Genomic DNA, 23,209 nt, shown 5'->3' on the forward strand with positions numbered 1-23,209 from the left:
AAAACTTGCCTCAAGAGGAAACCAGCCTGTCTCTGATCTGCGGGGTAGGTGACAACAATCACTGCAACAGGGCCTCAGACTCTGATAAGGGAGACATGCCTGGACTGCCTGCTCCCCAGCCTCCCAGAAGAAGAAGAGAAGCAACTTCTTAACTCTCTCTTAGTTATCCTGTCTTGTTACGTGGAAAAAACAAGTGTGGAATACCTGAGTAATGGCCACTTCCCTAGTTACAACTGGTTACTAAGGAGGGCCTGGATCAAAACTATCACAACTGAGCACCCAGTTCTGAGCTGAGCGCAGTTCTGATCAAGGCAGGACATGTGGAGCTGGGCTTTGTCACGTGTTAAGCCACACGCTTCCAAGTTTTGATGTCTTCCCAGTAGCTAAGAGCTGCCTCAAAACTGCTTCCAAAGACAGTTGCTTCTAGTACAAAGCATCACTCTGCCTCATGGTTACTTTTGGCATCAAAATAGAATAGCTAACCCAGCAAGTCCTAGCAGTCACAAGTTCAAATGAGTCTGGTAGAATGGAACTCAGTTTCCCAATTGGTATAAACCAGAAGTGATAGTCTCAGATTTAGCAGAACTTCGCTCCTTTGCAGTAAACACAGACTTGAGTCTGCTTTGTTTTACTGACTGCTTTTCTTTCACAATTTTACATACACTTTCTACAGCCAGATGTGAGCCAACCGTATCCCAGAAGGTAGATAACAGTTCCAACCTCATGTTGACTATAGTTTAAAACCTTGCAGAAAGCAACTGCAACCATATGGCTTTCGGTTTGTAGTTGGTTTTCCTCTGACCGCCTTGGTTCTGACGCTGGCAAAGCTTACATTAATCTACATAAGATCACATGGCACAATGGCAAAATGTTTGACAGACACTCAGAGTCTTCCAGATCTTTTACAAACATGATCCATCTTTGCAGAGCTGGGCTGGAGAACAGTGGTCACACAAATTCTAGGTGCAGCAATGAACTTCAGCAGGATCCTCTGGGCCATGAGTGCAGCACCCCTCCCATAAAAGGAAGCAAACCTAGGGTACATATACATTATAAAGAGCTTTTAGATCAGACTGATTCAGATTCCTGTCTCTTTTTCTCTGTCAGGTGTTCACCCGCAAGCTGGAAGAGGTGGGGCGGGTCTTGTTCCTGATATCCCTGACACAGAAAATCCCTACTGCCCACAAGCAGTCCCATGTGTCTATGCTCCAGGAGGACCTCCTCCGCCTGCCTTCATTTCCCCGAAGTGCCATTGATGCCGAGTTCTCACTCTTCAGTGATCCCCAAGGTATGACCCTTTGCTAGCTCTCTCTAGGGGCTGTCCAAGGCCCAGAAGCTTTTTGTGAAGTACTTCATTTACCTTATAAACCCACAGGGTTGCAGCATTACTGAAAGCTGATAAATCTCTTCTTAGGGAAAATGGTACAGAGCTGGTGGTTTGGAAGCACAGCAGAAGGAAGGGCTTCACTGTTAGAGGTCTCCAGAAAAAGCTACTTTCTTTGGACATAAATGAGAATAATTTATAATTAAGTATTAAAATTATGCATGATACTACAGCTGCACTTCTATGTCCAGTATCATAACTGCTGCTAAAAAGGATTGCTTGGAGTCCTTTACCTACTTTGAGGAAGCAATGGACTTATAATGAAGACTGAGCAAATTCTGCAGCAGGGATGTAGAAACTGCCCACTTTTTAGAAACTTTGCTCTTAAAGACTTGAGCATTAAACGGGCCTCTGTTGCCAGATGGTAAGCATTGGCGAGTTCTGTAGCAGGCCCTAAAGGCACTTGATTTCAGAAGTATTGTTGTAACTCTGCATAGATGTTCTGTAATGTGTGAGACACTTGGAGGATAAAAATTGAGCATAAAACCACATGGCTATTCAGGTTGTGTGAGGCAGATGATGCATGTAAAAGCTCAGATCTTGCACTTTTTAAGAGGAGAATTTCCAATCAGCAAGCTGTGTGAGATTCATTATTCTCTATCTTCATGTTGGTGCTTTCAGTCAAGATTTGTTCAAGCCCTGTGGTCGCTTCCAAGAGTACAAGAGGGGTGAGATAATTTTAAAAAGATGGAACAATGGTCAGTGTTGTAGAATGGTTCTTTGGAAAGGCCTTTGACCTTTGGGAATGTCAAGGCTGGATGTGCTGGACAGAGTTGATTGCTGTTGCCTCTTTTCCCTCGCAGCTGGGAAAGAGCTCTTTGGTCTGGACACTCTTCAGAAAAGCTTGTGGATTAAGCTGCTGGAGGAGATGTTCCTTGGCATGCCCAGCGAGTTCCCCTGGGGAGATGAGATCATGCTGTTCCTGAACGTCTTCAATGGTGCCCTGATCCTGCACCCCGAGGACAGTGCCTTGTTGAGGCAGTACGCTGCCACAGTCATCAACACAGCTGTGCACTTTAACCACCTCTTCTCCCTCAGTGGGTACCAGTGGGTGCTGCCCAGCATGCTGCAGGTGAGCCACTCCCAGGAACAATATGAAGGAATGCTGCTGAACAAGCAGTGTGTTATACTGACAGAGAGTAGGGTTAGATTAGAAATTAGGAAGAAGTTCTTCCCTGTGAGGGTGGGCACAGGTTGCCCAGAGAAGCTGTGGCTGCCCCATCCCTGGAAGTGTTCAAGGCCAGGTTGGATGGGGCTTGGAGCAACCTGATCTGATGGAAGGTGTCCCTGCCCATGGCAGCGAGGTGGAACTAGGTGATGTTTAAGGTCACTTCCAACCCAAACCATCCTGTGATTCTATGACAGAACTGATACTTAATGGGGAAATTTTAATCTGCTGAGTCCTGGTGAGAGCACAGATTTTGAGGGCTCCAAGAAGACAGATCAGTGGGATGGCCCAAATTAGCTTTCCCTTTTCTTTTTGATTAAATGACTACATTTTCTTTTCTTCTTTGTGTTAAGTAAATCAATATCTATTTCTTTTCCCTGTGCTGCCACACAGAAATGTGAAATTTCCGGACAATTTTTGGACCTTGGGTTTCCCTCAGTGGTTTTTCCTCCATGGACAGCTGAAATTTGGGGAATAGTTGAAATATCTAGGTTTGAACTTGCTGATTGAAACAAAATTATATTCACTTTTTAATTATGAAAATAACACTAAATATTTATGAAAAACTGTATGTTGTCTTTTCCTGTAAGTGATGACAAATACTGGAAGTGTTAAGAGGTAGAACTTCTCTTTGCTTTGAGGTGTACAAGTAGGCATCTTTTCCTTTTTAACTTTTGAGAAAAATAACCTACTGAAAATAAAATTTTTAAAAGTAGTTCTTTTACAGAAAGAAAGGATTATTTCTGTTGGGCTCGAAGACATATTTATATAGAGATTTAGTATTATAGTGCAAATAGAGAAAAAAAGATAATTTCTGTAAAATATATGTTCATTTTAAGATAGTTAACAGCACAGTAATTAGGAGAAGGGATTTCTTTAGCTACCTAAACAAACTCTTTAGTAAACTGGAAACTCCAATATCATGCCTTACATGGTTAGATAAGTATGACTTGGATCCAAGTTGGCAGTACATGAGTTTATTCATTAGAAACAAGACATTTAGAAATAAAAAAGCTTTATATCATAATTTGAAAGACTTGGCAGTAACCATTCAGTCCTGTGAGGGAGTCTCACTTCATTTTCACTTCATATTGAGAGAAATTAGCTTGTAATTCTTTTCTATCCTCCCTCCCCTAATTATTGTCAACTAAAAAACATCCCCTTCTTGAGATGTAAAAAAGCAATTCCAAAAGAAAACCCAAGTGTTGCTGATCTTGTTTGGTTTTGCAGTCCTTCCCTTCTCTGCTTCAGGCATCCATGATCAGGTGTTTTGTGGTCAATTCTTCTACCATGTCTGGGCTTGATCCAGCCATTAACTGAACCAGCCATTAACGGCTTAGTTCCTGATGCATACATGCACATCCCCCCACATGGCTCTTTTTCATGCAGATTTTTCCACTTTCCTTGGTAAAAGGTACATGCAGATAATTATTTCCCTTTTCTGGTTGTATTAAAGCCACATTAATCTCAGCCTGCCAGGTTACTGAGGAGTGAATACATCTTTGCAGAAGTCTCACACAATTTTCTAGAGATCTTCCAGAGCCCTGGGCTGTAATGTGAATTTTTCACTATCATAAAATCTCACCATTTCTTGTTGTCAGTAAATAGCAAGAAAATCCTGCCTACCCACACCCCAAACAAGACCTGTACCAGCAGAGAAGTGAAGACAGGTGATTAGAATGGACAGAAAAAGGAGGCACAGAGAAGTTGTTCCTAGCAATGTGTATTGTTCACATAACAGAGAAACAAATCCCACATCTTTGGTAACATTTTGATTTCATGGTTCAATGGCCAGCCCTGAAGGACATGCCACTCTAAAAACCTTAAAATATCTTAATAGTGAGTGGCACTATCAGTGTGTTGGAGGACAGGCTAGGAGTCCAAATTATCATAACAAACTGGAGATGCAGTTGGAAAAAAAGGAAAAGAAAACAGATCACGTTGATCAGCTTGGGCCTTACTTTCAAATCATCAGCCACATAAATATGTAAGGAAAAGTAGCTGATTCAGAGGCATCTCTGCAGGACAGAACGTTGGAGTTTTAATAGATCTGAAGCTCACCATGATTCAACAGTATCCTTCTACTGAAGTACAAAAGAGAAAAACACCTCAAATGCCATTCTGAGGTGCCTATGCAGATTTGTATCTTGCAAACAAAACATGGAATAACTGTTGCTGCCATCAGCAGCACTCCTGACTGGAGGCATTGGCTTTATCCAGCTGTTGGCGCTGCATGGAAAGCATCAGTTAATTGAAGAGACTTCAGAAGAACAGGAATGTTCATCTAGAAAATGTCTTGTCAGAAAGGACTGGAAGATTTGATTAACTAAAAAATGTGAAGATTGAGGAAGAAAGCATTAACTGGCTTCTGACAAGTAAAGTGCTTCAAGGAAGGAGAGAGAAGGAATCTGCCTCTGATACATGGGACAAAAAATAATGGAGAAAGCAAGTTCAAGCATGAAAAGCAAATCATTTTTCCTAAGGATAATTTGTCCCTGAAATACATTGCCAGGAAGGGCAATCCAGCCTCCATCTTTAAAAGCATGTTAGGCAACCATGTCAGGAATGACAAGGCTGTGGTTGATTCAATCTGGGCTCAGGAGTTCTTCCCCTGTAGTAGTGCCTCCATGTCCTTTTCCATTTGCTCAGGTATACTCTGACTATGAAAGCAACCCACAGTTACGCCAAGGAATCGAGTTTGCGTGTCGCCAGTTCTACGTTCTGCATCGCAAGCCCTTTATCCTGCAGCTGTTTGCCAGTGTGGCCCCTCTCCTGGAGTTCCCTGTGAGTAAGAACCACTCCCTAGTCTCAGTGTGAGGAATCCTGTGTATGCTGCCAGCCCCTATCAGAGATCACAATGGGAAAACATTGAGTGCTGCACAGGACCAGGACTTTAGCTTATTTCTGCACACTTCCATGATATCCTGCTACTAAATGTGGTGTCATTTCAAATTTTTGTGTATAAATACATTATAAAAAGACAATAATGATTTGTAACTCCTTAAATGCAAATTCATTCTTAGAATCCAGCAACAGGAATTAAAATCTTAATGCCAAGTTTTAGTACATGTGAACTCTTCAGACTGGACCAGACCCTGTTTTGAAATATTCACTAATTATTTTTTAACACTTTAGTGAGTTAACACATGTTAATGGAATCTTAATTTGAAGTGTGACTGGCAAATCTAACTGCACATACACAGTAGGCACATGTATCTGTCCTTCACGAGGCAGCAAAGATCTGTGTGCAGTTTTCAGATCATGCTCCCACTATAGCATCAGTTTGTTAAGTCATGCAAGCCTTATTATTTGAGAGCAGTGAGCCCTTGAACTCCATGTGGGCCCTTTGTAAAAACAAAGGTTGCCCACACCTCCAGATAAAGATCCCTGGGATGTACAGAGGCCCTCAGAAAACCAGCCACAAATGTTTGTTTTTGGAACAGGATGCCACAAACAACGGAACTAGCAAAGGAGTGTCAGCTCAGTGCCTGTTTGACCTGCTGCAGTCTTTGGAAGGAGATACTCCAGACGTTTTGGACATCTTAGAGCTGGTAAAAGCAGAAAAGCCTCTCAAGTCATTAGGTAACAGCAAAGCACCCTTCATTCAGTAATTCTGGTTTGTTATTTTTGATTCAACATGTGTTTAATGTGGTCAGATTTCTTCAGGGCCCTTCTCCCAAAATGCTGTCATATCTGTTTATTATACCTCTTGACGCTTTTAAGGTTGGCTTTATCAGCTGCATCCTTTTGATATTTTCTGTGAGAGGAGAATTATTAATTTATTTTCTTCCAAAGAAAATAAGCCTGCCAGTCTGAGACTCGGCGCTGGCATTTTTAATTTCATCATGTGTGAGTGAAGATGCCTAATAAACTGTATCATGCTGACAAGATCATTGTCATCCTCTGCTCTGCTCCATGTGGGCAGGAAATGACCCTGAGATAGCTCAGTTGGTTAAAACTTCATTGTATTAATGCCGAGGTCATGGGTTCAATCCCCTGTGTGGGCCATTGACTTAAAGCGTTGGACTCAATGGTCCTTGTGGGTCCCTTCCAACTCATAATAGTCTGTGATTCTGTGAAAAGCATCCTCTCCCATGGACAGACTATGACTAGGAGATGGGGATGCGTGCCATTCAGACATTGAGCACCACTGAGCTCCAGGGGGGCTTTTATCACAAAGCAGAATATACAGGGCTGTATGATGTCTCCAGGATGCTGTCTCTCAACAGTTACTCATGCAATGCAGCATTTAACAATTTGGCTGCTTTGTGATTTGCAGGGAAGTAACTTTTACTGATTTTTATATGGAACTACGACTCGTTTTCCAAATTTGCACTTCCCTTAAGTTATAATATAAAATAGTACAGAAACAGGAGATATTTCATCTTCTGTGGAATGTAGCAAACATTTATATGAAATCTTTGCTTTTTCTGTGGAGGGGTATTCAAAGACATCTCTGAAAATACTCAAGTGTGTGTTGATGATGAAACTGTAGATGAGTATGTTATGTATCTGGTATCTTTCATATAAAGATCAGAATTATCTAAAATATCTGACTTCCAAATTCCATTGTTTAAAGTGGTTTATACGTTTTGGGACCTTACCTTCTTCTTGGGCTCCTGCATACCAAAGTCACTTCTGAAAACCTGACTATAGTTGTATTACAAATACATTCTTTGGTTCTTGGTGCCTGGAACTAATTATCCTTGAAGTGATATTTGTATTAATGGGACTTACATGCTTTCTTTGAAACCATTAGCAAAACCAACTCACTTTTGTGCTGGCACTCATGTGACTAACAGTATAGAAGGGGCTTGATTTTTGAGAAGTAAAACTATATTCTGCCATCAGTACTGTATCAGCATAATTTTATGTCTGGTGGAAACATCTGAGAAAAACAGAGGGGGCATAAAAATTGTCATTAATTTGACATGTGTCTTTGTCACATATGAGCTTAAGACTGTGATGGCGATGTTTTAAACAGGACTCCAGCTGCTGTAGGCCTTATGGTCAGCAATGAATGAGCTACTGAGAGCTGTTTCTCACCTACTGAGTCCTTGGACAGCAGGGTGCAAATGGGAGTGCCACATACATTTCTTTCTTTATATAGACAGATTTTTATCAAAAACCAGTGCCTGTTGGGCATTGTTAACATGAGAAGCAAGCAAGGGAAGTAAAGGAAAGAGTGTGTGTCCTTTCATATTCAGTATGATTGTGTGATAGTCTTTTCATATTGCTTTACTCCCTCAGACTTCTGCTATGGAAATGAAGACTTGACCTTTTCCATCAGTGAAGCCATCAAGCTTTGTGTGACAGTGGTGGCCTATGCTCCTGAGTCCTTCAGAAGGTGCTAATCTGTTTTATTGGTTTGTACAGACTCAGAAAAGGCATAAAAGCTGCATAGGGTATGTGAAAGCAAGGCTGGAAAATGGAGGCAGAGGATGCAGAAATGCATTCCAAGCGTGGGGCTTCTCTGTGAGGCCAAGCACCAGCTGAAACACCAGCTCCAAATCCTGCCAGCCACCAGCTGCAGCACTAAGCAGGATGGCAACTGGAGCAGCCAGACATAAGCTGCATTTCCAAGGGGAGATCACACCATTTCCTGCAGATTTCTGCCATCAGAGTAGCAATGGAGAGGGAACTGGACAGGGAGAAACAGGCAGCTGGAAAGCTCAGAAAGGTAAAGAAAGCAGGGAGATAAACTTGCTAAAGTATAAAGATTAGTTTGCAAGAGGGAAACAGAAAATAAAAGAGTCTGTGGACGGGAAGATGATTGCTAGCAAGTGGATAACATATTTGGAAGATACCTAGAAGTTCAGGTTGTTTTCATTACTATTACTGTTTCCTGCATCAGCTAATTTTCCCCCTAAAATCCCTCATTCCATAGTTTCTTTGGCTCTGAACTTCTAGTGAGAAGCAAAGAAATCACAAGCCTTGTGAGAGATCCAGAAGTCCTCAGATAGAAATTTAAGTCTCCACGTAAAGTGAGTTTCAGGACTGACAAAGTAAAACAGACCAAGTATTGTTATTTTTCCAGCCTCCAGATGCTGATGGTCTTGGAAGCACTCGTTCCCTGTTACTTACAGAAACTGAAGCAACAAACCTCTCAAGTGGAGACTGGGACAGCAGCTCGTGAGGAGATTGCTTCTATGGGTGCCCTGGCCATCTCTTTGCAGGCCCTCCTGTACAGTGTAGAAGTTCTCACCAGGTAACCCACATGGGTCAAAGCTCTGAGCTGCATTTAGTTATCCTTGTGGAGAGGAGAAAAGCACAGGAGGCCACAACATGCATCTCAGCTTGAATAATCTTTGAGTTTGAGACATGGTAAAATTAGTGCTTGTTAGATTTAGTGTTTAGTGTGCTATTCACCTTCTCTTTGCCAGGCCTATGACAGCCCCACAGATGAGTCGATGTGACCAAGGCCATAAAGGGACCACAACAGCAAACCACACCATGACAGCAGGTGTGAACACTAGGTAAGTCAGGGGGCTTTCCTTTCTTGTTCATTTTTTCTTAACAGCTTTTTAATTTTTTTTAATTTTTGTTTTTAGTAAGGCAGCATCTCATTGCTCAGAGTGCTTGGCCTCAGAGAGCTGAGGAAATGTTCTACATACTGTGAGAGAATTTCTATTTTAAAACCATGTATCTAAATAGAAGACCAGGATATCCAAAAGGAGAACATCAATCTTAAAATGACTTCTTACATGTTTCCCTTCTTGTAATCTAGAAGTATACTGCCAAAGCAACTATGTCCCTTGTTTCTCTTCTTTGCTTCCTGCTGTCAAAGTGACCACTGGGCAGAGCACACTTGGACAGCAGAAGGGTCAGATCCTTCTGGCCTTGTTTTGAGGGATTGAACAGCAATACAAGCACAAACTGCACATCAGTTGATACTTACAGAGATTGGCACCTCCTCCAGTTTTCTTTTCTTCCATGAAGGCTTTTTGTGGCAGTACTGATTACTCTTCTAGGTAGCCCTGCCTTCTCCTGGCCAGACTATGCCTTACTGTGCTTAAAATCTGACTGTTTTCACTGACCTGGGAAGGGAATTGTCCCCTAGGAAAAGCTGGGGTAGCTGTTCTTCCAGTGCTTTCCAAGTTATTACCTGTCTTCTGGGGTTTTTTGGTAATCAAGGGATAGAAATCACTCTCTGCATGGATTATCAAAGCGCTACTATGTCAGTTTATAGATTTGGGGTGTACACATCTTGGTTCATAACTCCTAGAGTCATTCTGTTATTCTTTAAGATCAGTTCAGGCATGGATGAAACACAATCTTGACTTTCAACCCCGGATCTGAGAAGCAGATAAATCCCTCCATGCTCAAGTCTGAAGTGGATGTATGCCATTTACTTTCATTGCTAGATTGCCCAGTATAAGGAAGATAAGATGTAATGGAAATTAGGGCTTTATTATCTCTCTGCTGATTTTGGAGAGCAGTTAATATGTATCCAACAGGCACTGTAGAGATTCCCAATTTGGTGTGACTCAGTGTCACATGAAAGGGAGGAGAGACAGAAATGCAAAGATTTCTATTCTCAACTGTATTAATATAAAGTTAATAGCTATAAGCGTCCTCAGAACAATCAAAACTTTATGAACTCAGCACTGCCTGACAACACTGGACAGAACACAGGCTGGAAAGATTTTTGACCTTTCTGTGAGGACCACACTTATGCCAGGGAGAACTTAGAGCTAAATAAGCGCCTCCAGAACATTAGAGCCTTATGTTTTCCCAACACTGCCTACCAAAACTAGGACAGCACACAGGTTGGAAGGTTTTCTAACCTCTGCTATGAGGGCCACACTTCGTAGCAAGAAAAGAACTTTCCTCACGATAGCTCTCGAAATAATGTTTATTAATACAGGTATGTGACAATGGCTATATGTGTTACTTAGTCAGTGATAACATTTAGCTGCAGGATTGTACAAAATACCCCAAAAGACACTGGCACAAAACACATTTTACAGGCCACTCCAGCAGTAAACCACTCCCATGACAAACTTAACTAACAGAGGATTACTAAATAGAAACACAACAGTTCAACACCACATGTAAACACACTCAGTAACCCAAAAGAAAAGCAATCAGGAAAAATATAGCTGTGTCCCACTAACACGTATAGATCCAGTGAGCTATAACAAGTTATAATTAGTAAGGCATAGGAAAATAAAGTAAGAATTTGATTGCTTACCCTTGCAATGTCTGATGGAATGAGGAAGACAGAGTAGCTCATGGGCTGCCCTCCTAGAGGTGGAAGTTTTTCTCCCCAGTTTTAGTTTAAACTACACTTAATTTTAAACTTCTTTTTTTCTTAAGATTTCATGTGACTATAGTGAATACTTTGGGAGGTGATACAGATGCCTGAGGGGGTGGGCTCCTTGAGTCTGCAGGATGCCACAGGGTGCAGCAAAGAAAGGCCATGCTAAATTTAATAACATTCCATTCTTTGGTAACACCCATCACTTATCAGTTTGCCTCTGCTGGGACCATCCCTCCAGGGGCCTGAGGCGTTTCCCTCAACTCATCAAGGGCCATCACCCCACACTCAGGCATCTTGATTTACATTTCAAAATCTTTCTAATTAATAAATGTTCAGTCTCTGATCCAAAGTATTTTCACACTCCTCCAGATTTTCTGCCCTTGTTTCTTCTATTGTGTTATTATGGCAACAGACGCCTGGCAACAGCAGGAGTTCCATGATGGTAGAATGATCACTGTTACAGCCTTGGACATGTTAGTCAAGTGGTGCAAGATTCATTAATGCTTTGTCAACAAGAAGTGTCAAGAGAAAATGACAATAAAACAGAAAAACACACTGAGGGGTTTTTTCCACTTGGTGAACTCTGGGTTTGTGCAACAGTCAGAGCACTGGTGTGAAAATCAGTAAGAGAAATTGTTTGAAAGAGCGCTATGATTTTTAACCTTAAATTGGTCCTTTCATTACAAGGTGAATAATTGTAGGAATATGTTGTTTGCATCCAGTTGAGAGGCAAAGGTTATTTGATGTGGTAATTATATGTAGCCATTGTTCCAGTGACACAGGATACCATCCTGCCCATGGCAAGTAAACCTCTGGGCTCTAACAGTGTCACTTTATTTCAGAAAGGCATAGTTTAGGCACTCTACGGTTTAAAACCTTCCTGTTTCTGTTTTTCCAGGTACCCCGAACAGGGAGCCAAACTACACTTTATCAGGTACAGTAAAACCTTTGCCCAGTTTTCTGTGACATGTAATTAACTGTTTACACCCACTGCTGCTGTAACAGTCAGCCTTTTTTCAGGGGAGGTTAGCAAAGGATAGTTCATATAGAAAAATATTTACATTTTTAGCATGACTTTGCAGATGATAATTTTCCTTTTTTGTTTTCTTAATTGCAGGTGCAATTACTTTTCAGTTGCAGTGGAAAGCATCTGTTGCAAAACTTGAGATGGAGACATTGTCATAATCTATCACTGCTGATCCACTGCATATAACACTTCCTACTTTGCTTCATTTTATATCCTCCAGGGAGAACCTACACTTATTGGAGGAGGGCCAGGGTCTCCCCCGAGAGGAGCTGGATGAACGAATTGCCAGAGAGGAGTTCAGGAGACCACGGGAGTCACTGCTGAATATCTGCACAGAGTTTTACAAGCACTGTGGTCCGAGACTGAAGGTTTTGCAGAATCTGGCTGGTGAGCCCCGAGTGACTTCTTTGGAACTGCTGGATGTGAAGTCCCACATGAGGTATTCCACAGGGCATTCTGCTTTCACTTGCTCATTTCAGGGAGATTCCCTTCTTTTAGCTCTTAAGTTTTCATACTAGCAGATGGAATCACTTTTTGGTAGTGTAGTTGTATGTTGCTGTCTGAAATATGCAGAGGTTTTTTTGGTGTTCTTTAGATTACACCTGATGCTGTTTGTGTACAAGGAAGGTTTCTTAAGCTCTCCTCTGGTCCCGTTCAGACCTCCATCTGAAATAACTCTGTGGAAGCCTGTCTGATATATCAGAATAAATGGCAGCAAAGATCAGAGCAGATAAGTCTGGATCCACAGGGGTCAAGGGAAGAAAAAACTGTCCAGCTGGCTGAATACAACCTATATCCTCTCCTGTGACTCAGTGCATCAGAACCAGCAATTAACAAGCAAGAAAGGCAGAGTAACCACTCTATAAATGCCTGAAATCGTGGGGAGGATGAGGCAGAAAGCATGTACAGGATGAAGAGGTGCACAAGTCTTTTACTAAGGTGCTCACTGAGCCCAACTTGCTGGCTGGATGCTCACTGCTAAAAGTTTCACATGATGCTGACCTAGAAGTTAGGAGTAGAGCCTTCTACATACTTAGGTCCTGATGGTCTGAGTTTACTGTTCATGGTAAACACAAAACACTGTAAGTTGCTACTGAGAAGTTTGTCCAACAACTGGGACAAAAGAGAATGGACCCAATTCTTTCGTCAGTTTTTCATTTACACTTACATCTGGCAAATACTGCATTATTTTCAAGAGAGAAGGTCTTTCATGGTCAAAGGTCACAGCAGTAGAACCAAGAGGTTGATTTGCATCAGATAGTGAGTTGTGCTCTGATTCTCCTAAATCTCCTGGAAGTGCTAGAAATATCTGCTTTGTAGGGGTTGGAACCTATATGCTTATATAAGCTATCTGCTTAATCATGTATAGCTCTAAGTAAAAGCAAACTTCATCATGATTCTAAGTTAAATTCATAAATATCATTGAAATGACTGACTGGATTTAACCAGTAGGAAAAAACTGAGTTCTACCTAGAGAGCAGACTTATCAGAATATGATGTGATAGTCATGGTCTTGGGAGGCTGACAGTTGCCATTTCAGAGGCTTCAGAAAACAAGATAATATGCTATTCACTTCAGACAGGATTAATCTCACCCAATTTTAGCCATTTAAAAGTTAAATGCTTAGTCTGCAAAAGTCAGAAATATTTATTTGGACACAATGAAAAACGGAGATGCATATCCAGTGAGCTCTTTATTACAGTTTTTCAGGAAGATAAGAATTTCCCAGGTTGCTTATTCTGCATGAACAGAGCTGGAAGATTAATTGAGATTGACCTCTCAAATTGGATGAAATGGATCTCACACTTTATAACACATAAGGAAATTTTCATATACCATTATGTACCACTGATTGCCACATGTTACATTGCCAGCAAGAAGCTTATTTATATGATAATCTAAATTTTACAGTGTTTAAGAAAGCAGACGTGCTCAATAGTAGGACAAAGTAGTTGTAAAAAGGAATAACAAAGAAATACTGGATAAAGGAAAATGTTTATAGCACTTCTGATTAATCTGAGGAACTTGTTGCCCTTGATTTTGTTAGGCAGATTATAGAGAGAATAAAAATATGTTCCATTAGTTGAAAGCATTTCAGAAAACACCCCCACAACATGGATAGGATTGTATTGTAATCATCCACTACAAAGTCTATTGATGTTTCAGGGGGCATACAGGTTTCTATCCCTTTTATTAGTAGATGTAGCTTTACTTATGGTCTTCGTTTGCCACAAACATTCAAATATTTCAGTAGATCTTTGTCAGACTCCAAGTGTGGGTTAAATGCTGCCATTGTATTTCACAGTCAATACAGAAAATGCCATCAGCAAGGCCATGTGGGAGAGTTAGAAGAAGCAACAGCAACACAATCTGTAGAGGTGTTAGAAGAAACAAGTCAAAGCTGTAATCTGACAAAGGACATGTGTAAACCTATAGACACATTATTTAAAAAATTTAACACCTGAAAATTGTACAGTGAGACTTCTTAAAAAGCAGTGACAGAACCAAAGTAAATCTGTTATTAATTGACAAACAGGTATTGTCAAATCTGTGTTTCATAGGCATTTGCAATGTTGTAGTCTGATTGACAGCTTAGATACTTGGTTTTTAGCTACGCAAATCTATGATTCCTCATGTTCCTTTGGTGCATTTAATGTCAATGTAAAAGTAATTTTTAGACCATTCATGTGTTTTTAAATATAAACAGTGATTCCAGCAAAACAATCTTAACAGATTGTTGAGAGACCACAGAGCTGTGGTACCAGGTCTAAGATTTTAAATAGCAGCACATTTGACTTTTGCATCATTTTGTTTTTGCTAGGCTACTGAAGATTTATCTGTTAGTTCATTGGCATGTGTGGAGAAATGCAAGTTGTATTTGATTTTCCTCTCAATGAACTCTGGTTTCAGGTTGGCGGAAATTGCACATTCCCTGCTGAAACTGGCACCCTACGACACGCAGACGATGGAAAGCCGAGGTCTCCGGCGCTACATCATGGAGATGCTGCCTATCACTGACTGGACAGCTGAGGCGGTGAGACCTGCCCTTATCCTCATCTTAAAGAGATTGGATCGTATGTTCAATAAAATTCACAAGATGCCTACTTTGAGGTGAGCAGGTAGACTGAAACCCCTCTGGGGTCCATTTCTGATGTTGCAAGCCTTGAAGTGTGGGTATGTCATCTGACTAAAGCTATCGTGTCGTAGTGAACCTTTACAACATATCAGAAAATTAACATGTGTTCTTATCTGTATATGTTTATGCTGATATTTTTTTCGTGTCTTCTGGTAGCAAAAGAAACACATGGTTATTAAGAAGTACAGAGAACTTCCAGAAATCTCATTTTTCTTTCCCCAAAATAAGTCTTCAGATTTTTACCATCTTGCTGCCCTCTTCATTTACTTTAACAGTGAGTGGAGGAGATTAATTTTATTCTGTAGTGGAAACTTAAACTGTAGTAAGAGTATTTCTAGCATGGCTGTGCTGTAAAGACAAAAATAGTCTGGAGCTATGCAGTGGCTTCTGGATGCTTCTGAGTAAAGGGCACAGATCTGCATCAACCGCTTCAAGTCAGGGGCTAGTGGAAGCCTGGTGCATCACACAGTGGCATTATGGCACAAATTTTGGCTATTTGACTATGGAGTATTTCTACCTTGTAGGCAGTGGTACAAATCCAGCCTGGGTAGTATAAAATTTCAGGCCTGTGAATTTTCCAGTGATCTGAGTAAAAAGAGTCATTGGTTGTAGTGACTTATGGGCATATGTCCTAAACTGCTTGCATCAGTCACTTTGTTGGCAGTCTCAGCTGAGAAGCCAAATCATATTAGAGAACATCAGCATTAGGTCCTAGTGTGAATCATCTGTACCCAGCAAAGATGGAGCAAATTATAGGAAAGTCATCTCTTCTTTCTGGCACCACTTTCCTTTCACTAACAACCTGCTTTAAGAAATTCCTGCCCTTGTAGGGAATTCAGAGGCAGAAATTTTGATACTTCTCCTTTCTAGTGGTTTGATTCTTTGTCATGTCTTGCCTGCTTCTCACTCATTATTTCTTTTCTCTCTCATACTTTCTTCTGCCTCAAAGACAGTTAAGGGGGTCTTCTATTCCTGAAGCTCTTTTCTCTTTATGTAAGCTGAATGGATGTTCATGCATTAAAATTCTCTTCATATTCTCTCTGTCTGTGCCTGTACCTATGCATGGCTGAAATTGCTCTTCTGTACACAAAGGGACTCAAAGCTTCTTGAACAGAAACAGCATCTCCATTTAAGCATCACTGGGTCATCATTGGGTCTCTTAGGGATGAGTCTGGGTGCCAGAGCCCAGGAGCCATCCTTTGGGGTACTTACATCACAATCTTATATGCTGCCTCCTGTAGGCACCTCACTCCAAACCCAGGGTCTGTTGGAAGGCATGTGCATGTAAGAAAAAATAGAAGAACAAACTACTATTCTGGAGATCTAAGGACAGTGGATGCTCAAAGATGAGTGTATGTTGGTCTGTATAAGAACTTACGTTGTGAACACTTCATGCTCCACATGTCTCTGAGAAGTCTGGAGAGCTTGACTAGGATCTTGTTTAGGCTTGATGTCAGCCTTATCTTTATGTCCCAAAAAGTGCTTAGTCAGATGTTGGCTTCTGAACTACACTGACTCCAAAGAGTCAGGCCCCGAGATGAAGGCTGTGAACCACTTTGATGTGACCTATGCTGTGTCTGCTTCAAACTAGGAAGGGGAATCCTTTCAGCATCTGGCACAAGCCCTAAATTTTGTTTTGGTGGAAAAAGCAAAGTGTCAGGGAAGAAATGATCCTGGAATGAAAGACTAATGAAGATTGGGAATGAAGCATCCCTCCTGCACAGGATGAGGCAGATAAAGATTGTACTGCTGGGTCAGTTTACATTTAGAGCAGTCTGTGTCTGGGAGTCACTCTGGCAGAGCAGACCAGACTGCAAAGTAGCATACAGAGGGCACTGAGCTGATGGGGTTTCAGTGAGAACATCCTCAAGCTACACAGAGGACTCCCTCTCAGCTGAGAGCATGGCACAGCAGATCTTTTCCCCACACAGAGACACCCGAGACCACTGTCTGGGGCTTCCTTTCATTTTTCATCTTTCAGAGGGAAGTATCAGGGAGTGAAATGCAGCTCCTTCACCACTGCTGCTGTGAGGGGTTTGTTGTCACCAGTACAGACTCCTCTGCTCTGTTTCTTGTCTCTCAAATGCCCAGTGTGCTCTGTGGCTCTGTGCTTTCCTGAGCTCCACGAGTAAAACCTTCTCTCTGTCATGCACTCTATGCTCATCTTGGACGTCATTGCTGTCTGAAACGTTTCCTCTGTGGGCGTCACTGTGTGTCGGTTGCGGGCATCTGGTGGGGGGCAGGAGCCCGTTGCTAACAGCAACTACTGTTGTATTGCAGGCGCCAGGTTGAGTGGGAGCCTGCCAGCAGTTTGATTGAAGGGGTTTGTTTGACACTTCAGAGGCAGCCTATCATATCCTTCCTGCCTCACCTTAGGTCTCTGATCAATGTCTGTGTCAATCTGGTGAGTAGCCAAGCGGCAATCCCGCAAACCTTTACTAAACCTCCCCCTGCTGTTGACTTCTCTGGACTGAAAATGACAGTTCTTTTCCACTCCTGTCATTTTACCTGTCCTCCTTACTCCTCACAGGGGGACTTTGAAAGTGACACTAGAGATAGCAAGGTTCATTTTTGAAGTGGTGCATGGGGAGATCCAGTGACCGTTAGCAGCGGTCAAGTGATTTATTTCCATTGCTTCCCACACACCACTTTGAAGATCCACCTTTGCCAGACTGAGCTGAGAGTTGAGGGCTGCAAGTTGGAGAGTGGGGTGGTGGAGACTGCACACACCTGGTAGAGACGGGGAGAGGGTGGCACTGGGGGTACCTACCATCCCTAGTGGGCCCTGCTGGCTCTGTCAGAGGCCATCAGGTATTGGCTAGTTAGAAGGGTTTACAAGGTGGATTGACTCCACTGTTTGCAATGTCCCTGGCTTGATCTAGCACAGGTTTGCATTGTACAATGTTCAGATCCCACTCCTAATAAAGTTTATGCTCCTAGGTATGTTAGAAAAGAGATGTGATACGGACAGTCTGCCTGGTTGTTCAGTGATACACCATAGTGTCTGTGCAGCTGTTACACTGGGGACAAGCCCACACTTTGATAGCAGCGTAACTCCAGCCATTAGGGCAAACATTCATTCTTGCATTCCATGCAGAAAAAATACAAATAAAGGGGGAAAGGCTGCACTAGCATTTTTATTGTTATTGGGGTTTATAACATTTTCTCCTTAGAACATAAATGTACTATCTTCTAGCAGCAACAAAGAAACCTTTCAAGGTTTACCAGTGCTCTGAGGGGCTTTGAAAACAATGATCACTGGCTGAAATGCAATATCAGGTTTTGCTAGGTTCCTGTTCTTCAAGTCCATTCAGCACTCATTGCTGCAAGGGCCGGGAAGCTCCAACCTGTCAGAGTCCTTAAGACTTCTTCCTCTTTCAAGCAGAGGTTTAGGCTACCTGGAGCTAAAGCAAATTTGGGCCCTCAGACCACTTAGAGTTGCTCCATGCATAGGTTGCTACACAGCTCAAAAAAAGTTTGGAATGGGATTTCCAGTTTGGCAAGCAGGCATGGCAGGGTAGATCACACCAACAGTCTCTCCAAGGAGCCTGTGTTAACAATTAGCCAGTGCTTTAAAAATAGAAAGCTCCACAGTGCTGAAGTGCAGTCATCATGCTTACGTTCAGCTGGCTGGAAACATCAGGGACACCTACCAGGAAAAGATGTACTCTTACTGCTAAAAGTATTTGAGCTTTAGCTGTCAGAGCTGTGTGCACTGTGAGCTGTGGGAGCACCCTGATTATCTGATGTATCATGTGCAGACAAGCTGCATCATGAAGCCCAAAAAGAGATCAGCCAGGAAGGCGGGGAAATGACTCAGTGGTAATCCACAGTGATGCAAAGAAAGAGCACTGACTCTTTCCCTTTAAAATTGTCCTTTGGTTTTCTGATACAGAACTGGTTACTAGCTTTTTCCCCAGGCTAAATTTGGGAAAGAAGCGTGTATTAGTCTCCTGTAAGCTTAGCATCTGCCCAGTAACTTCTCCTTGTTCCCATCATCTAGATGTGTCTCGTCATGGAGAGAGGCATATGCAGGCCTGTGATTTAATTCCTCCAGAGGAACACATCTTGAAAAGTACAAATAACTCTCCCCTATGAAGTCTTGTTTCCTAGTTCCAGACCAGGTCACGTGCAGGTGACTTTGCTTCAGGCATCTGGGATCAGTCGGGGAAGATGAATCATCCTTAGAGTTCCTGAGAAGAGACACTGTTTGAAAGGAATCTGAACGTTGTGCAAAAAAACCTGGCTTGGGTCAGACCAAGGACATTATTTTTCAAGTAGATCAGCAAGGGAAGGGAAAAGATGTCCAGTTTCAATGAAGACTTTTTGCTTTGATGACATATTTTTATTTGTTACAGTTGTCACATGGCATATCCTCCAACTATAACTGTTCCACTGGTCCAGTGCTGGTCATTCAGGGCTGGTACCAGGTACATTTATAAATGTACCAGGTTACCTATGCATTCCTCCCATCCTTGCTGGTTCCTTCTTCTCCCCTTCCTTTCCCTGCTAGAACTCCTTCTCCTCACTGGCCTCAGCTCCTCCAAGGACCACTGGGGGGGCTGGTTCTCCAAGATCCACCCCAACTCAGTGCTCAATGAAAAGCACCTCCATTTCACTGATGTTGGAGGATATGACATGGATGAAACTGTAAGCAGCCAGTTGTGGTGATGTGCTCTGTTTGTATTGCAGGTGATGGGAGTGGTAGGACCCTCCAGTGTGGCTGACGGATTACCCCTTCTTCATCTCAGCCCTTATCTCTCACCACCTCTTCCCTTCAGCACAGCTGTTGTCCGGCTTGTAGCATTGCAGATACAGGTGTGTCTGCCCTGGCCCATGGCCACGCCTGTTAGAGCCTCGGGTTGAGACACCAACTCATCAGTGCTCTGTTTTCTTTCTGCAAAAGCTGGGCAAAAACTGTGGAACATTTACCAAAACTTAAAGAGAAGCAACATGTAAATTCTCCATCCTTTTTGAAGACTTGAACTGAGATCATAATTCATCTGTTGGTGCAAAGTCCACAGCAAGCATCCATCAGCTTAACACTGCCATTGAAATTCAAGGGAGTTTGGCTGATGGATGCTGTTTAAGGCTCAGACAAGCAGGTTAGGATTCTCGGAGGCTCTAAGGTGTTAGGATAAGCCTCCTACCACAAGGAGATGGGGCCTGCCTTGGGTCACATCCACACAGCCCTTCCTGTCTTCCTGTGGGACCGTGTGTGCAACTGAGTGGAGTTTGTGCTCTTCTGCTCTTACCTGAGCTGATCACACAGTGTGCCAGCACAAAAAGCAGGGCAACTTGGCTTTTCAGCTGCTGACACAATGTCATCCTTGTTGTCCAGAATAAAAAAGAAAGCATTCTGGACTTCTTGGATAATTTCGTCACTATTCCTTTCTCACAGCAGTGCCATGCAGAGTCTTTCCGCCTCTGTATCCATTTCCCTTCCCACTGCTGTGGAATTAGTCAGAATGGTGTTCAAAGAAGGAACAAATTTCCTAATCTAGCTCCAACTTGCATTTTTAAATATGCATTTAAACATCCAGTTGAATACTCAGGCAGGTATTAGGGTGACTCGGGAAGGAAGGCATACAGGAACCAAAACACAGTACTGGTTCTCAGAGCATGAGGTACACATGGACTTTTTGGTACAAACTGAGACAGGTTCCTTCCAGCTCTGAAACAATGATTCTTTAATCAAAACCAAAAAAGGGACCCCTTCACCTCCTCTGAAATAGTCTCTATTTTTTAAAACCAGATACCCAATTAATGGTTTTTTTAAAGTATTGGGAGCTTTTACTTCTATTACCTTTTTCTCCCCGTTCACTAATTCGTGAGCTTTAGATGTAATGAAAGTCAAACATGTAAAGAAAAACACATGAGTACTCATAATTCCTAATACTTTCTGCAGAATAGGAAACAGAAGTACTTCACACTCTATCAGAAAACATCTTCTGCTGGAATTTTTCAGCCCATGTCTGCAAGCTTGAAGAGTTGCATGTCACAGCTAAGTCTGTAGGAACTGGGATGTTGTCAATGAGCAGAGGTGCTAGTGACAGTCATTTGTGTTAGCTGAAAGCTCACTCACTTCAGGCTTGACTGTGTGTCAAGAAGTAAATGGGCATTCTGTTTATTTTTCAGGAGTTCATTCTTTGTGTTACGGAGGATGATGGGACAGAACAAAGTGAGGCAACACAAGAAATGTGTTTGGGAATAGCCTCCATGTTCAGACAGCAGAATATTTACATTATGTGATTTGTGCAGTTTCCTCTGTTCCTTTTTTTATTCCCTGTAGTCTGGGTCAGATCCTGATGCCATTCACAGACATGCAGAGTTTAGGACTAACACTCAGCTGACTCCTGTGGGATGATACACCTGATTTTATTAGTGATATATAGGAGTTAGGAATCTGGGCTTCTTACATCTTGGCTGTGACAAGAGGAGGTGACCCCTGTTACAATTTGAGTTCCTTTTACTCCTGACTAAGTAGTCTGAGGGTTTCAGGTCATCAATGCTGGTGTTATACTGTGCAAACAGGGTGCCTGGGGATCGTCATTCCCTGCAGTGACGTGTGCGTGATCTACTGATGACAGTGTTTAATCCTTTCTTGTTATTACTGCACAGGCTTTGAAAGAAGATTTCCCCCTAAGCCATGTCGTCTCCCCATTCACCAATCAGGAAAGAAGGGAAGGAATGCTTTTAAACCTACTGATTCCATTTGTGCTCACAGTAGGATCTGGAAGCAAAGGTCTGACTAATTTAACAAAAAGAATCTTTCTCCCCCTTTTCTGACAACTGATGTTTGCACTTCCCCTGCCTCTCTGTATTTTATTTTTATTTTTTATTTGTTTTTCTGTCACTGGAAGTGTGTCAGCTAAGTGCTCTTTGGGTCTGAGACTGAAAAGAGCTCCACTGGGAGAAGTTGTCCTTTCTTTTCTTTGTTTCAGCTATGCCTTGGTTCTTGAGTCAGGTCTTACACAGATGTGTTCCTGCTTTTGAAACTGAAGTGCAGGGTGAGATAAATCTGTTCTAGCAGAACCCACAGAGGGGAGCAGAGGTGATGGAAATTGTGTGCCCCTGTGGATCACAGTCTGCCCAATCCATGCCACTTGTCTGGCACAAGTCCTGCTCCTTGTTTTCTGCTATAGAAGGTCTTCAGTGGTAAATCCATAAATGAAATCAAAGAGTAAAGGGAGAGGGGAATGCCAAAAGGAAATGAGACCACTGAATGGGACATTTCTTTGTGCTGCATAGCTCTGTGTTTGTGTCTATTTGTGTTGGTGCTAAAACAAACTTTGCCTTTGCTTGCAGGAGAAGCAGCATAACAAGGTGTAGGTTATGGAGTTTTGGCTTAGGGGACATTTGAGAAGCACCCCATTTTGCAACTGAACAGGGTCTGGATCTTTTGGGTGTCTTTGATGAGATGTAGCCTGATCTTTTCTCTCTCTTTCCCCTCCCAATGCATCTTAGACAGCCCCTGGCTGGAGCAGCCTGAGGTCCTGCTGCTGCTCCAGACTGTTATCAATATCCTCCTGCCACCTCGCATCATCAGCACTTCCCGCAGCAAGAATTTTATGCTGGAGAGCTCTCCTGCCCACTGCTCCACTCCAGGTGATGCAGGGAAGGACCTGCGGCGGGAAGGGCTCGCAGAGTCCACCAGCCAGGCTGCCTACCTGGGTGAGTGATGATTTCTGCTCATCTCTGAGAAGAGATAAAGTGGAGTGCTCAAGTAGAGAGCACCAAAGACAACCATCTAAGGCCAGGAGCTAACTGACCTCTTTAGAACTGCTTTAAGATTTATCCTGAACAAGGGGTCAGGCCAGAGCATGAAGTCAAGAGTATCTCTGGAATATATTGCAATGTGAGCAGTGTCTGTACTGCAACTGGAGGAGAACAGCACAGGTAGAAGTCAGTTTTCATACTGTCAGAGTACAGCAGTGAAGCCACAAAATGTGAGTCAGGCTGCCTGTCAGCTCCTAACATCATAAGCCTCACTGGCCCTTGGCTAGCTAGGGATAAAGATGATGTGGGCTATCCGTCTGCTGGCCGTGCACACGTGGTCCTTACTGACTGGTTTGCCCTCTGCTCTCTGTACAATGGTGCAAGGTACTGTATTATCTCACATATGACCCACAGATGAAGGGAAAGAAAAAACAATTAAATTGGAATGCAGCAGCACTGCAGACTATCACGGCTATACAGGGAGACTTTCATCTCAAACCACTCCTTCAAAA

General features: G+C 42.5%; 1 protein-coding gene across 14 annotated transcripts in view; it reads left to right on the forward strand.

Moving 5' to 3' along the window:
• Window positions 1-23,209, forward strand: part of UNC80 (unc-80 homolog, NALCN channel complex subunit) — a 126,146-nt gene that overhangs the window by 83,650 nt on the left and 19,287 nt on the right. For all 14 annotated transcript variants that reach the window (XM_071561728.1, XM_071561716.1, XM_071561721.1 and 11 more), the window contains 14 exons: window positions 1,108-1,288; window positions 2,188-2,456; window positions 5,202-5,336; window positions 5,996-6,134; window positions 7,803-7,899; window positions 8,590-8,760; window positions 8,936-9,028; window positions 11,714-11,749; window positions 12,063-12,281; window positions 14,753-14,953; window positions 17,259-17,382; window positions 19,671-19,796; window positions 21,600-21,723; window positions 22,446-22,652. In XM_071561728.1, coding sequence (XP_071417829.1) covers window positions 1,108-1,288; window positions 2,188-2,456; window positions 5,202-5,336; window positions 5,996-6,134; window positions 7,803-7,899; window positions 8,590-8,760; window positions 8,936-9,028; window positions 11,714-11,749; window positions 12,063-12,281; window positions 14,753-14,953; window positions 17,259-17,382; window positions 19,671-19,796; window positions 21,600-21,723; window positions 22,446-22,652 — 2,122 coding nt within the window. The remainder of the gene's footprint in view (window positions 1-1,107; window positions 1,289-2,187; window positions 2,457-5,201; window positions 5,337-5,995; window positions 6,135-7,802; window positions 7,900-8,589; window positions 8,761-8,935; window positions 9,029-11,713; window positions 11,750-12,062; window positions 12,282-14,752; window positions 14,954-17,258; window positions 17,383-19,670; window positions 19,797-21,599; window positions 21,724-22,445; window positions 22,653-23,209) is intronic.

Source organism: Pithys albifrons, chromosome 8 (assembly GCF_047495875.1).
Source record: "Pithys albifrons albifrons isolate INPA30051 chromosome 8, PitAlb_v1, whole genome shotgun sequence".
NCBI classification, from domain to species: Eukaryota; Metazoa; Chordata; class Aves; order Passeriformes; family Thamnophilidae; genus Pithys; species Pithys albifrons.